The sequence below is a fragment of the Vigna angularis genome, chromosome 8, assembly GCF_016808095.1.
Source record: "Vigna angularis cultivar LongXiaoDou No.4 chromosome 8, ASM1680809v1, whole genome shotgun sequence".
Classification (NCBI taxonomy): Eukaryota; Viridiplantae; Streptophyta; class Magnoliopsida; order Fabales; family Fabaceae; genus Vigna; species Vigna angularis.
The window spans coordinates 34,755,547-34,772,797 of NC_068977.1; the positions used below are offsets into that span (position 1 = coordinate 34,755,547).

The 17,251-nt window shown below is 33.3% G+C and overlaps 2 protein-coding genes across 9 annotated transcripts; one reads left to right on the top strand and one right to left on the bottom strand.

Moving 5' to 3' along the window:
- Positions 1 to 7,387: 7,387 nt before the first annotated feature.
- On the bottom strand, positions 7,388 to 7,876 carry LOC108343978 (glycine-rich cell wall structural protein). Its single transcript, XM_017582440.1, has one exon. It carries the CDS (start codon positions 7,874 to 7,876, stop codon positions 7,388 to 7,390), a length of 489 nt encoding a protein of 162 aa, XP_017437929.1.
- Positions 7,877 to 13,572: 5,696 nt separating this feature from the next.
- Positions 13,573 to 16,876, top strand: LOC108346077 (trihelix transcription factor ENAP1). 8 transcript variants are annotated; one of them, XR_008244849.1, is made up of 3 exons: positions 13,579 to 14,859; positions 16,036 to 16,212; positions 16,583 to 16,876. XR_008244849.1 is itself a non-coding variant. In XM_017585025.2 (2 exons), exon 1 carries the CDS (start codon positions 13,801 to 13,803, stop codon positions 14,848 to 14,850), a length of 1,050 nt encoding a protein of 349 aa, XP_017440514.1. In that variant the 5' UTR covers positions 13,573 to 13,800; the 3' UTR covers positions 14,851 to 14,855; positions 16,580 to 16,876. The 8 variants fall into 8 exon arrangements, 6 of the variants coding, with proteins under 6 accessions (XP_017440514.1, XP_017440516.1, XP_017440517.1 ...); XR_008244848.1 differs by having other exon boundaries at positions 13,579 to 14,855; XM_017585025.2 differs by lacking the exon at positions 16,036 to 16,212 and having other exon boundaries at positions 13,573 to 14,855; positions 16,580 to 16,876.
- Positions 16,877 to 17,251: the final 375 nt, after the last annotated feature.

A 17,251-nucleotide genomic window follows, 5' to 3' on the forward strand; every position in this document is an offset into this window, starting at 1 on the left:
TCTCACGACACAGGAACCTCATCAACTAATCAGATCAGTTCTGTAATATCTAATTCAAATGATACAGGTAAATCCGTTTTTACCCTTACTTCTCATGAAGGCAAGGGTATTATATCTTGGATTCTAGATTCTGGCGCAACAGATCACGTTTCCTCTTCCCTCACTCACTTAAGATCTTATGAAAAAATTACTCCTGTAACCATTAATCTACCTAATGGCATGCAAACCACCGCCACACATAAAGGCATTGTTAAAATCAGTGAACATATTATTCTCAAAGATGTTCTGTTTATTCCAGATTTTTGTTATAATCTCATCTCTATATCTAAGCTGGTTGCACATAATAATATCTGTATTACTTTCACTAATGGAAAATGTTTTATTCAGGATTTGACAACAAACAACAAGACTGGTTCAGTTGATATCAATGGAGGGTTGTACATCTTTCGTGGATCCACCAACATTACACAGCATTTTACTCACTCTGTAGATAAGCACACTCCTGCTAAATCTGATTGTAACAACATTTGGCACAATCGGCTAGGTCATTTGTCTGATAAAAGACTAGAAATTTTGAGACAAAAGTATAGTTACATTGATTTTAGAACTGAAAATTGCAATGCTTGCCACACTGCTAAACAAAGACGTCTTCCTTTTTCTCCTAGTATTACTCGTACCTCCCATGCTTTTGATCTTATACATATTGATATTTGGGGACCATGCTCTAATCCCTCCTTGCATTCTCATAGATACTTTTTAACCATTGTTGACGATTATACTAGATATACTTGGATACATTTGATGAAACATAAATCTGAAACTCGTCAACACATTCTTCATTTTATTGCATATGTTAAAAATCAATTTAAAACTAGCATCAAGATCATTCGGTCTGATAACGGCAAAGAATTTGCTATGACTGATTATTTTAATTCTGAAGGTATAGTTCATCAAACTTCTTGCATTGAAACACCTCAACAGAATGGTATAGTTGAGAGGAAACACCAACATCTTCTCAATGTAACTAGAGCCTTGCTTTTTCATTCTAAAATCTCTACTCATTTTTGGACATATGCCCTCAACTATGCTACTCTTTTAATTAACATAATGCCTACTCCTTTTCTCAATAATTGTTCACCATATGACAGATTGTATCCAAATGATTTTGACATTTCCAGGTTAAGAGTCTTTGGCTGCCTTTGTTATGTTAGCACTCTTCATTCCAATAGACAAAAGCTTGATCCTCGTGCCAAGCCCAGCCTCTTCCTCGGATTACATCCTACTACTAAAGGTTACATTACATATAACCTTGATAGCCACGATATTAAAGTTTCTAGAAATGTTGTTTTTCTTGAAACTGAATTTCCTGCCATTACTTTCCCCTCTATACAAGATCAGTGTGTTTCGATACCTTTATCTACTAATCCCTTTATGCATAATGATGATCACAATCACACTGTTGTTCCCATAGATAATGTAACCATAAATGATGAACATACTCAAGACCCTGCAGAAAATGCAAATCATGAAAATGAATCTCCTAGACGATCTACTAGAATTAGAAAACCACCACCCTATCTAAAAGATTTTCAAATCTCTTCTTATAGTACCACTAAAACAAAATACCCAATTAGTAATATCCTATCTTTTTCCAAATTATCAACTGCATATAAAACTTTCATTTTCTCTCTAGATAGTGTTACTGATCCACAGGATTACAAAGAGGCCATACAACATGATCATTGGCGGCATGCTATGAAAGAAGGAATCATGGCTCTAGAACACAACAATACGTGGACCATCACCACTCTCCCTTCCAACAAAAAGGCCATAGGCTGCAAATGGGTATACAAAACAAAGCACAAGGCCGATGGGACCATAGACAGATTCAAGGCTCGCCTTGTTGCCAAGGGCTATACTCAAATGGAGGGTATTGATTATTTTGATACATTCTCTCCTGTTGTTAAACTGACTAGTGTTCGTTTCATATTATCTTTAGCTTCAGCTAAAAATTGGCACATCCGACAATTGGATGTCAATAATGCATTTTTACATGGTGACTTAAATGAAGAGGTTTACATGCAAATACCACCGGGGGTCCTTGCAACAGGTAAAAATCAGGTTTGTCTCCTTCATAAATCCCTTTATGGTTTGAAACAAGCTAGCAGACAGTGGTATGACAAGTTATCATCTTTTCTTCTCTCTCACAACTTTTCACAAACATCTGGAGACCACTCCCTTTTTACAAAGCATACTGGGAATAACATTACTATAATGCTTGTTTATGTTGATGATATAATACTCACTGGAAATAATATTCATGATATTGATCAAATAACAAACCTGCTTAATCAAAATTTTAAAATAAAAAATCTTGGTAATCTATCTTACTTTTTGGGATTTGAAGTTGCTAGAAGCAGTGCAGGGATCCTTTTAACCCAGAGGAAATATGCTATTGATCTTCTCACAGAAACAGGAATGCTTGATGCAGCTCCTGTCAGCACCCCTATGAACTTCTCCACCAAAGTCTCTTCTGATGGTGTTCCTCTTGATGACCCCGCTGCATTCAGGAGGCTAATAGGAAGACTTATCTACCTCACCAACACCCGTCCAGATATCACTTACGCTGTACATCGTCTCAGCCAGTTTGTTGCTGCTCCTACCACGCTCCATCACCAAGCTGCCTTTAGAATCTTACGATATATCAAACAAACTCCTGGCCAAGGTATTTTTCTAACTGCAACTAATAACCTCCAATTAAAAGCTTATAGTGATTCCGACTGGGCCGGTTGCCCTGACTCTCGCAAATCCACTACTGGCTACATTGTTTACTTGGGGGACTCGCCAATATCATGGAAATCAAAAAAAACAAAACACGGTCTCACGCAGCTCATCCGAAGCAGAATATCGCACTCTTGCCCAAACCGTATGTGAGCTCCAGTGGCTTAGCAATCTTATGAATGATCTCCATCTTTCTCTTCCACAACCTGCCACCATATATTGTGACAACATGTCTGCCATCAAAATTGCCACCAACCAAGTTTTCCATGAACGAACAAAGCACATAGAGATTGACTGTCATCTCATTCGGGAAAAAGTTCAACAGGGCATTGTAAAGCTCCTCCCCATACACACTACTCTACAACTTGCTGATATATTGACCAAGCCTCTTCCTCCTTCAACCTTCCATAGCATTAATTCCAAGCTTGGCACCCTTAACATCTACGCCAAGCTTGAGGGGGGCTGTCAGAATGCTCCGTAATTAGTTTTTCCCCTTTTGTTCCTATTTTACTGTTTTTTATTTGCTCCTCTGCTACCCTATATATAAGGGCACTCCTTTACTTTTCCGCACACAATATATACATTTTATATTCACATGATATCAGTGTGCAGATTCTTCCTTCTTGATCTTCTGCTTTTCCAAGATTACTTTTGCCGCTTTTGCCTACTCTGTAAGTTTTTCGTCTTCATTGCTTGCTCTTCCATGATTAAATGAAAAAAAGCAAAACACAGAAAGTTTGAAACATTTTGGTAAATAATGATATTTTATTATCAATAATGGCCTTTTCCAAGCTTATTTTGTTCAGAAGTCAAAGAGCACGATCACTTGAAAAATATAGAAAGAAGAAAGTGGCACTCGTTGTTAAAGAACGAAAGGAAAGTAATTAAATATTGATTAAGGGTAGAAATTTAAAACCTAAAATGATTACGAGCGTATTTCTTTTATATGAAGAGATAAGAACACGTTTTTTTTTCTTCTTATGTAAAAAAAAAACTATAAAGGCATGCATTGTTGAAAAATATAGCTATATACGTGTGTGTGTATACACATATATATTTACAATTGATTTTAAATTAATCATAATTTTGATTCATAAATTTAAAACATAGGCGTATCCTTATTGTTCTGACATAATAAATAATATATTATTTGACTACTTTTTAAAGTGTATATACCTTGGAAAATAAAATAGAATATTAGAATATTAAAATTGAAGTTGTGATGAATTTTAGATTCCATATGTGTGTGATTGTATAAATAATATTTTCAACTGTTAATTTTAATAAATAATTGTGAGAGTCCTCTTTTTATACGAACAAATGCATAAATTAGTACTAGTTAATTATTTATGATAGAATAATTCAGAGAGGAGAGCATAGATCAACTAAATTAACTATTACTCTTTAGCTACTCTTACCCAACACTAGGAAGCAAGAAATGTAGCATGAAAAAGAAGGTTTGAAAATCGCGGTAGCAAGGGAACATAACGCCTATTCTTTCGCCTCAACCACTCATATAAATTTCTTTATATATTAATAAATTTTATTTTTTTTTAAAATGAACATTAATTTTTGAAGTCTGCCATATAATTTTTTAAAATTCGTATTTTTAATTTATGCGTAACTTTTTTTTCATATTTATTGAAAAAAAAATTATGTGGAAGTTGGTGTAGACATGAGTTAGAAATTGATTCCTTTTCCAAGTTTGACCCAGAACCCACTACTTTATTCCTTTCTACGATGATATGAGTGATCCGTACCAGAAATTAAACCATGCATGTCTAGTTTTCTTCATTTCAAGGGCCACTTTTGACCCTGTTACAGTGCAATGCACCTGCCGAACTCCGTTTACTTAATTAATTACGCAAATAACAATTCTTTTTTACTTTGTTATGTTATCTTCTTATGATGAAGTTAACGAGAGAAACTATTCACTTTTTATCCATCAGACTTACTTTTTGACTAAGTAATAGTTTTTTCTTTGAATTTTATGTTTGGTCATTTGGGCTTTTGTCAAATTTAAAGTGGGCTTTTGTCCATTTATTCTTGGGAGTTGCTCCCTCCACCCCCACACATCTCTTCCTCCACCTCCCCTTTACTTTTTTGCCCCTTCCTCCACCTTTCCTTTACTATTTTGCCCCTCAGTAAAATTTTATTTTTAAAATTATTGTTTTTTAATTTTATTCATTTATAACATATTTCACTGATAACCTACGTAGTTCCTTGTATGAGTAAAATATTTTTCTGTAAAGCTTGGTGATCGTGAAAAGAATTATCAAGCAATCTTCCTCTTGTTCTCGGTGCAATACGTGGTGCAGTGCGTTTATGGTGTAGTGTCCTTGTCGTGGTTCCTCTCCAGGTACGTAGTCATAATCCTTCCTATAATTCTAAACCCTAAACCCTTCCCATACTTCCAATAATCCTTTGAATATCCAAGCCTATAATCCTTGCATGAGCCGCAAAACGTAGTAAAATAAAAACGAAACCTAAAAGGAACACTGCCTCTGGACGGATGACATCCTTCAACGGATGTCAACATCCGTTTAAGGCGAAACGGATGTCGACATCCGTTTTGCCTTAAACGGATGTTGACATCCGTTGAAGGATGTCATCCATCCAGAGGCAGTGTTCCTTTTAACTTTTGAGGATATAATTGTCATTTTAGAAGGATATAATTGGCATTTTAGAAAATTGGGGAGGTGGAGGAAGAGACGTGTGGGGGTGGAGGGAGCAACTCCCTTTATTCTTTCTACCTTTTGACATGCCCTTGTCTTATTATGGTAAATGAGAAATAATATATATAACTTTTTATAACTTGTATAGTAAAGAAATATCGCTAGGATATACTTTAATCATGACTCTGATACCATATTAGAAAGTGAGTTTTAAACTTAACTCATTCCCATAAAATCAGTTTGTAAGGTGAGGTTTGCACTTCACTTATATATTATAATTTTGTCTTATCTCTAGTCGATGTGAGACTTCCAACACACAGAGAGTTAACGTTAAGAATAGTTATATTAATTATAAGTTATATAATTACCATTTAGGTTTTGATTAGCTCAACACTAATAAAAAGTCTATTTCGAAAATTTATAAATACATGTTTGTAGTGTAATTGGTTACATTGATTGTATATTTATTGTTAACACTATTGGACATGCATTGACTTTAGCATCAGAATATCTTTTTATAGATAGCACTCTAGCACTTTAGCTCGACTGAATAGTAACCAACATGAAGTGGAAAAAGAACCGTTACTGGAACTTAAAATTTGAAAACAGTTGTGAGAAGTAAACTTAACCTCGACCTCTTAAACTCAATCATAACTCTTCTTTTAAAATTGATTTGAATTCAATTAAGTTTTAAATTTTCATTTTATCATCGTATCTAACTCAGACACATGTGCCATGGCCATGTTAGTGATATTATATATCAAAAAGTTTGGATGACCGACGAATTTTAATTTTATAAATTCGGGATTGAAAATATATTTAATTATAATTATTTTTATGGTAAATGTGATTGGATGTGCAGATTAATTGGATATAATCATTAAAATTATGCATATTTACTTTCTGCTAATGGATATTATTGTAGGTAAGTTTTGTTCAAGTCTCACGAATGTTGGATATCTTATACGAGAAAAAAAAAATCATATATACATTGTGTTTTGGATTGAAGATAGTTTCAATATGTTGTGCGAAAATAGATCCATATGTATCTATCTGACGAATTCTTTCTCATACAATCCACACATGCTTTCAAAGTCAAAGGTTTGTCTTAGATTTTTCTTAGTGACTAAATCAGATAAATAATCTTTGTATTATGACGGATGTAATTAAAAAATTTGTATTTCTTAGAGAGTATTAGGAATAGAAATGAATATAACAGAGAGAAAGTTCTAAAGCCATCATGCCTTATCCTTAGGTGACAGTGACACCAAAACTTCAATGAAATTATTCATGCAGCCCATACAAAAGCCACGTGATTCAAGCGGTGATCATGTCCTTGTTCTTGTAGTTTGGTCAGCTTTTAATAGTACATAGTTACAAAATTAATTAGCTGGTACTGCTACAATTAGTTGCACCTCTTGTAACCATTGTCTGTGTTCAAAGTTGTAATGCCTGTGCAGCTTAAATGAAGTCATAGTGATACGAAACTTCTTCCTCAACATTATCTCTTTTCTGTCAGACATTTTGATCATGCAGTTATATAAGAAAAATGTTCAGTGCTGAACAAGAGAGACGGAAATGAGAAATATAAGGCGATATAGAAACAAAAATGGAACAACAAACAGAAAACAAGTTCAGTACTTTATATATGTTTTCAAAATTACTATAACAGCAACTCCGCATCCTCGTAATGCAAAGACATATATATATATATATATAAGACATGCAATGTTGTACGACAAGTATATATTCTTGGAATCTTTTACATAACATGAACGGAAAATTTAGCATGCATGCATACGTACGTGAACTTATTTGTGGATACAAAATGAAAACAAAATAAAATAGCAAGTGAAAATGAAACACTAATGATAGAACTATATCGTCACGAGTCTGCAATTATTTTAAGGTAAGTAACTCCTTCTAATGTTTCAAGGCTTATTGTCATCAACATGTTCGAAACCACCAATGACACCACCGATTCCACCTATGGCACCTACACCACCTCCAACACCTCCAATTCCAATTCCCTTGTAAATGCCTCCACCAATTCCACCAACTATACCAGCACCGGCACCGGCACCGGCACCACCTCCTCCAAGTCCACCACCTCCAACTCCTCCAAGTCCACCACCTCCAACTCCTCCAAGTCCACCAATTCCAACACCTAGACCACTACCACCTCCACCGTCTCCTCCAAATCCACCACCTAAACCACTACCACCTCCGTACCCTCCTCCTAAACCACCACTTCCTCCACCCAAACCACCACCGGACCCTCCATCTATGCATGACTCTGGTTTCTTCACCTCTTCCTTTGATTTTTTCTCCAAGTTCCTTGCTTCAACATACTGGGACATTCCCAGCACCAGACAGATCCCCAGAACAATAACCGAAACGAACTTCCTCTCCATCACCATCTTATGATGTTTTACTACGTGGCAAGTAACAGTGTACACAGCTCACTCACTCCACCGTATAGCTATGCATGCATTTATATAGTTCTCGCTTGCATGTGAATGAATGATAATCATTATTGCAGAAAATGAAAAGACGAATAGAATTTATTGTGCAGTTGGAGGGTTAGGAAAATGTTGTTTATTGCAACCTCACAAGTTACCTTCCATGAAAGTAATATCCCAGCTCTACCACATGCCAGTGACGTGAAGTTCCATTCGCATTCATGATTTGCCACTCTTCCCCACACTTATATTTTTTTCTCCAACCACAAATTATATTACTAACTTATTATACACTCCATCAATAATAATTTACAGTATATTTACACACACAAACACACACATACAAACTTCACCTTATTCTATTAATTAGAACCATGAATGAGTAATTCCCTCGTGAATTAAAGATAAAATCGATTGTATTAAGATTAAATATAATTCTTAATAATATTTTTTAAAATTTATTAAAACAAGAAAATATTTCTTATATAAATCTTTCTACACCTTAAAAAAAATAGAAAAGATAAGAAATCATCAATCAAACCTGGATTTAATCCTCGGGAATCTTCGTGATGTGTTGTGTTTTGTAAGTACTAATTGAGATAATAGATATGTGGTGATGTCAAGATTAAACTAATTTTTTCAATTAGGGATACAAAAAAGTTATACGATTAGTGTTAGATGTTAATTTATGAGTGTCCAAACATTATCATTCGGAAATTTATTAAAATACAATTTACTACATTTTCAATTTGGTTCTAGATTTGTTAAATTGGGTTTTATGTATAAATTTATATTCATATGTATTTTAACAGGAGAAATGAAAAAAGTATAATTTTAGACACCTTTGATTTGAATAATGAAAGTAACTAAATGTAAAAATAATCAAACAATTATGAAGTACGGCTAATATAAATTGAATAATTAGAATTTATAGTTGCACTTAATTTCGTAGCGTGGAATTATTACTCATTATTCGATTCAATTATGATTATGTTATTAATTATCATCCATTCACGAAATTATTAAAGTTTTATTTATTTTTAAATGAAAACATTAAATTCCATTATTTTACATTATTAATCTCTTAAATTAGTATAATTAAAGTATTTGTTTTAAGTAAACAAATACTTTAAAAGTGTTTTTATCCATAAGTTATCTACTTGTACAATATTTTTACACATGACACCAACTAAAATACGTGAATTCAATATCTCAAATAATGAGTCACTACGAAAAATAAACAATTAATGTCGAACAAAAAATGACACTAACAATAAAAAATGATTCCAAATTTACTATTAAAATTGGATTTGCATTACTCGTTTAAAATTTTCTTTTTATATATTATTCTTTTTATTTGCTTTAGTGACTTTTGAATTTACATTTAAAATCTTTTAAAAAAAAACAAATATAACAATTACATATGAAAATAAGTATAGTTATTTATATATTTTGGGATAAAGAATCCTCAAAAGGAGAACATTTTTTTTTTCTGTCGCAAGTGTGTGTTTTCAAGTATTATGAAGTATGTAAAAAACTAGAGACAAAATTTATCTTTTATAGCCTGTATCTTTTCTATAGTGAGATTTTAATACATGTGGTTAGTGTATTAAAATCAAAGGTTAATGTAATTTCAAGATATCATGTTGTAGAAGGCAAAGCTAGAGATAAGATTTTTTTTTAACATATTCTTAGTTTGATTTTGAAATATATGTACATAATTTATTTATATTCATCTTATATTTTTTTTTTTATATTTTCTTTTCTTTTTAAAAAACATAAAAATTTACTTTTTTTTATGACCATTTTATGAAATAAATATAAATACATCATTCCTCTAATAATTCTAATACAAAAATAAAATAGCCATACAGTTAAAAATCATAATAAAAGCATATAATATCCACTCCGTTAACAACCTCACTTATGTCAACACCAACCTTTTTTATCTTTCTTAACATACAATTGGATGTAATAATATATCATTTAAATAGAAAAGTAAATGAAAGTTGTTTGCTTTTTGTTTCCAAGCAACAATATTTTATCTCTTCATTAACAATAATGATACTTTGACAATATTTTTTTGATAACATTTTAATATCATCTATTTGTCATTCTGTGATTGATCCAGATTGGTGTTTATGATTATTATTAATTATGGATTAATTTTAGACTAATGACATAATGATACATAAATGATGTTATCAAAGTATCATTATCTTTGATTTAACCCAAATGTTTTTCTTTTCAAGCAAATATTTGAGTAAGATATATAAATTAACTTAGAACAATGAAATATTCTCTGTAATTATTCAATATATTGCACATTCAGACTTAAACTTTAGATTATCTTAAACGTGTTAACAATCTCTTGTTTTACCAAATGATAAAGAACTCAGTTTAAAAAGTTCATGGTGGTTATGCAGTCATAAATTCTACAGTGACGTACCTATATACACGAAGTGCAGAGAGCTATTCTGACAAGCGGTTCATCACTTGATTTGCATGAGATAGAGCAGAATACAGTGACCTCAATATTGTGTAACACTGTTGCGGTATATTGGAATTATTTTGTCGGTATGGTGCCACACTACCATCCAATGTTTCTCGGTGGTAGATGGTGATGGGGTAATGAACATGGACCATGTCGATGGCAACCTTAACTCCACTATTTTTCATAACTATCTCATTATGACCATCATTTACTACGAAACATTATTAATCACTTTTAATGTTGTCTGTTTTTCCAATAACAAAGGTTGTCTTAATTACTTTGGTATATTATATATTATATCTATAGATAGATATAGAAAGAGAGGAAGAAGCATATAAATGTAAACGGGACCAGTCTGCATTCTCTACTTGGATAATTATGCTATGCTGTGTTGGCTACAGTGTAACGTGTCTATCTGGTGGAGCAAACCTTCAAGTTGAAGATAAAACTAGAAAAGGACACAAAATCTGGATACGAATAAATCTACATACATTCACGTAGACACGGTTATACCTACTGTGTGGCTTAGTGTTGGAAACTTTAGGTACGTAGTTTACTTTCAAGTTTGCATAATGTTTAAAAGATTGCTAGTACTGTCGCATACGTGGTTATGCTCTAACAATAAAATCGATCTTTTACGAGTAATGATACTATGACATACTTTTACATTTATTTGACATAGGTTACAAGAATAAAATAGTAAAAAAATTGTAAATTTTTGTATTGTTTCAAAAAAGAAGATAATAAAAGTAAGTAATGATAATGTCAAATGAATGTAAAATATTTAGGTGTGTCAAAGAATCTTTACTCATCTTTTATATCCGAATTCGGCAAGTTCATAATTTGTAATACGCGGTAGTTTATGCTTAGTATTTTATCATTATTCTTTTGTTTCTAGTTTTGGTCATGTTTTTTTTATAGGAAGGTATATTGAGAATTTAAGTGTGAATTTAAGTTTCATATAAGATAAAAATGAAAGAGTGAAGTATCGTGAAAACCATTAACCTATTGTTTTAAGATTTTTGATAAAGAATGGTATTAATTCCTTATAATTAGACTTAGGTTTCATTGATGTTGTATTTTCTTAATGAACATTCTCTCTTAATATACTTAATAAGGTGATGTTTGATTTATATGTATTTTCAAGTTATATTGTTTATAGAAGACATTCTCATATCAATTTTATAAGATTGAATTAAACGTATATTGGAAGTTCCAGGTCGACTAGAGATAAAATCAATTTGTAGTATATAAGTAAATACAAATTTCATCTAACAAACTGATTTTGTAGAGTTGAATTAGGCTTAAAATCTACTTTTTAACAACTCATAATATTAATTAATTGTTTGTAGGGCTTGATAGAACAATGAATGAGTTGGACCACTCATAATTACTCTTGCCATGATTGTAGGTATGAAAAAATAATAGTTTGATTTTGATTTCGAATTTTATTTTATTCTTATTCTTAACAAGTATTGAAATTAAATTATGCAACTAAGCCACTGAATGGCCACAATTTATCATAACTGTGCTATATGTCACACATAGCACTTTAAATCATAATGGAAGACCAAGAGAGAAACTCTAACCGAAAGAAACAAAACCTGAAAATGTCAACCTCAACTCCATTTCAAACTGATCAATAATGGTGAAGAAGAAGTGATATTTGATTAGCTAAAGTGTCATTAATGCTGCATTTTTCATTCTTAGTTTGATGAAGGGATTGACCAAATTATAATTGACACTTTCTCATCTATGTGGCATTAAATTGAAAAAGAAATTATGTCTAACATATTACAAATTTATTTTATAATTAACCTAAACATAGAAATAATATTAAAATATATGTCTAATAAATGTATATTCATGCATTGGTAGGTTCTATTGTATCCCTATTTATTGTTTTAGAAGATGTGTGTTGCATAATGCACCTTAATTTTAGGAAACCTAGGCAGACAAATGTCATAAATATGTCTTAGTAGGAAAACTATAAGGGAATTTGATTTTCTTTTTATAAACATATAGGTGCTCCTCCATGGTTACCTCCCAGGAAGATTAAGATGAATGGAGTATTTATAGTTTTTTTTTTTATTCTGGAAAGGTAGTGGTTGGGCTTAGCCTATTTCTTTTTCTTGCCTCTTGTTTCGGGTGAATTGGGATAAAGATAACCTCCTTGGTGATGCTGCGGTATGCCGAACGCTTGTCTTTTCTCCTGCTTCGTATGATCGATCGGTATGTGGGGGGTGAACTGCAGAATACACTCCGACGCTCAAGTCATAATTTTTCTCTTAGGTCTTTAGTAATTTAAGAGTGAGTCAAAGTGGATTTATCTCGAAATTAAACCGTTATTTATAGAGTTTAAAGGAATATGACCATTTAATACCTGTTTTAACCAGTCATCAGTAGTTGTTATTGTATTGATTGCGCTTTAACTGCACATAACTGTTGTTTGGACCGAGCGACTGAGAGGCTTCTTCGCGCATGTTGACCGCTCGATCCTTTCAAGCCAGCAGATCATTGCACCCGATCAGTCGACTACAAGCCTATAGTAACACACCTCTATATTCGTTGTCTACTCTTCATATGTTTTGTCTTCTTCTTTTTAATTTTTCTAATCAATCATGAAAAACATGTGATAGAGTGACACAATAATTTTAATTTTAAGAAAAAATTAATAACATGTGACATGTCATTTACCATGTAGGATAAATTTTAATGTCATGGAAAAGATAAGAACCAAAACTAATGTTTTTAAAAATAAAGTTATAAAAGTTTCTACGAAAAACTAATTTCAATTTTACGTAATTATGAACAAAAAGATGTTTTTTCTTTTTAGATAATACTTTTTGGAATGTGTGGAAATCTAAACATTCTGAAAATCTAAAAGTGCTAAACATTTGGGAAAATATTTTTGGAAAGTGTAAAGATATAAATATTAAGTAAAATACTTTATGGAAAAGAAAAAATGAGGTGTATTAGTAAGAGTAGGAGGTACAGGTATCAATCATCTTCTTTAAATGGGTGTGTGAAGAGATGAGAAAATAATTGGTATTTTAAAAATTAAAGTTCTGAAGAACAAAAAAAAAATGTTAAAAGAATCATCTAAGAAAAAAAAAAAACTAGCATATCAATCAGGCCGCTTAAATTTCTGATCCATACCAAAAGGCCACTATTTTCAGCCCAAACACTATTCCTTCGCAAACACAAAATAAGGAAAGAGAAAAAATGTCTGAAGATCGAAACATTCCCCAAATTTGACACCACACAAAAACCCTAACCCAATTTCACCCTTCACCGATTAAATTCTCCTATCATTCCTTAATTTCTTCACTTAAAATCGCGATTTTTATTCGTGGAATCTGTGCGATCCCAATAATCACACACTCCCATGGACGACATGGAAGACGACGCAAGGTACCCCCCTAAGTCATTCTCCCTCAACCGTCAGAATCCCTCCCACCGACATAAACACCCCGCACGCGCCGCCCCTTACCACCGCCCAATGCCCACGCGCTACGACCAGCCCATGGTGGAAGTCGACGATGAAGATGAGGAAAACGAACACGAAGATTTCAACGACGACAACGACGAAGGCGAAAACGGGTACGACGAAAACGACGTCGTGGGGTATCCCCGGATCCCGAAGAAGCGCAAGGTGGTAGTCGCACCAGGGTCCTACGAATTCGCGCCACGTTTCAAATTGTCGTACGGTTCGCGTGGTTCGGGTTCTTCCGGTGAAGAGTGGAGCGAGCACGAGACTTTCGTGCTACTGGAGGTGTGGGGGGACAAGTTCCTCCAGCTCGGGAGGAACAGTTTAAGGTCCGAGGAATGGCACGAGGTTGCCGAAAAGGTTTCGGAGGAATTGAAGACAGAGAGAAGCGTGACGCAGTGTAGGAGCGTGCTGGACAAGCTGAAGAGAAAGTACAAGAAGGAGAAAACCAAAATGGATGAAATGGGGATGGGCTCTTGCAAATGGCCCTTCTTCAAGAAGATGGACATGTTGATGGCATCCTCTGCAAGGCAAGAGTATGGCCTTGCGTGTGGGGTGGATTCTGGGGAGTATGTGTTTATGAACACTAGGGTTTACTTGAACAGGTCCAATGGATTTGATGAGATGAGGGATAGTCCAGGGGAGTCTGAGAGTGATGATGATGAGGAAGAAGAGGAGTTTGGTGGTGGCGGTGCTGCTGATGAGGAGGATGAGACATCGTTCCGTGTGTTGGCGGATTCGATTCAGAAGTTTGGGAAGATTTATGAGAAGATTGAGAACAGCAAGAGGCAGCAGATGATGGAGTTGGAGAAGATGAGGCTGGATTTTAACAGGGAGTTGGAGCTGCAGAAGAAGCAGATTCTCGAGAGGGCGCAGGCTGAGATTGCCAAAATTCAGGACGGGGATGAGGAGGAAACCGACACTTCCACGGAGAATCTCAGTGAATGATGTAGGTAGGTAGGTTGGTTGGTTAACGATTAAGGGTGTGTATGGAATGTTTGAAGAACTTATTTATACTTTATCAGGAATTATGATATAATATTTTTGTGACTGTTCGAGTAAGCTAATGAAGATAGCACATGATTTTCTCTGTAAATGTTTTAATATTTCAGGTTATTTCACTAAGCTCTCGAGATAGGCTACAGCTTATATGAAAATAGTTTAACCTTGTTAATACTTTAATTATAGAAACAACTAATACATAAACACTAGCATGATAAATACATAATTAAGCTGCTTACCGGCACGGGCCCGATTATATTTTTCTTGTATATCTTATTCTGTTAGTACACAATATTTACTTTGTAATGTGATTGATATTTATGTTTGGTTACATAAGGTGAACTGCTATAGTATAAATGTTGTAATAGGCTTTTAGTTGGGTTTGGTGGTTATTAATTATTTATACTCTTAATAGTATAAATATAAAATAGCTATCTATTACACAAATTTGTGCAGATATTTTGGTTTCCTTTTTGTTCTTGAATGTGATGACCAAATTTGTTTGCTATGAAATAAAATATTAAAGAACTTTTTGAATTTTTCGTATAAGTTCAAGAATGTACTTCTGGATTAAGATGATATACTTACAGGAACATAACTATTGTCATATCAAGTTCCTAAGGTACAATAAATGCTTATGTCTAACAAAAACACCGTTTGTGAACAATACATGGAATTTAGTTCCAGATAGAAATATTCCTTGATTAAGGTTTATATTGGTTTCCCTTGATATTAATTGATTTGGATTTTGGGAGGCAACCCTGAACGTGATTTTAGTATTTTCTTAAGGGTTTTTGTAGTCACAAGCATTCATAAACTGTAGTCCTGTCAATTTTGTCAATGATTTCCTTTTTCATGGAACAAATGGTATCTGGTGATTGGTAATCAATGGAATTAGCATTTTCGGTGGATTGACACAGTTATCAGAGTGAACTTGGGTAAGAAAGCTCACTCTTTTAACTTTTTTAATAGTTCATGTACCAGTGCACATCGTATAAAAATCATTAGCTTGATTTGTTGTACTGTTCCTATTACCTGAGTCATCATATGATTACATAAACATAGTAATTGACTTGCTGTGAAGAAGTGATAGGGATTTCGTTTGTCATATTGGAGTCTGTTTAACTGCAGCCCATCTGTCCCTCAAGAAGGAAAAATGATGACATTAGTCCCTAGAAATCTCAAATGTTGCCCACACTTATCCTTTTCAACGTATAGTGTGTCCCTTGCATAAGGACAATTCAGACCAAATTTTGAAATTTTTGGAGAATAATGTGACATTTTCGGGCTAAAGGATGACAGAGTCAGGTATTGTCAATTTAACATTATATTCGTTTTGACGAATAGCAGAAGGTGTGATTGGTGCTGGTGTTTAATCAGAATATATGTTGGAATGCTGTGATTGCTCAATAAATATCCATACTTTAGGATGCTAGCAAACTTCATTATAACGTTGGACTGTGTAATATAGTAACATTGAAATCTAGTTTTTGGTAGTTTGCGTTGCACTGATTCATTATCCATAAGAGGTATGCTTTCATACTGTCAGTTTGGATTCGTAACTGTATGTTTACTCGTTTGATTGTTTATTTTGAATAGTGCAGGGTATCTGATTATTCCAAAATATTTGAAAATGATATTGCAATGTTTTATTTTCTTTTTTTTTCTGTTTTAGTAGATAATCCTGGAAAGGGTGGTGATATCTTGATAGAGTGCACCAGTTTCGGAGGGAACATCGTCTACACGCTGATAAAGAGATCCTCCCAGTAAGGTTTTTGACCTTTATGTTCCCTGATAATGGGGAAGTTGATTAGAAAGGGTAATTTTTTGTACGGGTAACTAACAATAATTTTGGTGCACCATTAAATAATTTGTAGCACATTTCTGTAACTTATCTGTCTTTGGATGGAAATTAAATGTTAATAGTAAACTTAACTACACCTCCACTGAATTGAGAATCTTGATGCCACTCTTTCCAATGTTTTGTTATGGTACTTGAGCTGGAGCACTACTCTTGTATAATGTGTCTATTTTATACAACCGATCAAAAAACATAAATCAGCTTTAAAATAATGTTAGCAATGGTTTTTTGTCCTTTGTTATTTCAATGGAAGAGTTTTGTTGGCTGTCTTTTTTGTTATTTCAATGTATACAAGATCCTTTGACTGGTAATGTAGTATGCAAAGGCTCTGCTAATTCTTGTTTTCTTTATAGCATTTTTAAATATTTTATTTTGATTACAACCTAAGTAGCAAATTCACCGATAACAATTCAAGAATTGGTTTGAATCTCCTGTGATCTATAAACCTTGAATTTTGTCTTTATATTTTTAAGACTGGTGGATTTG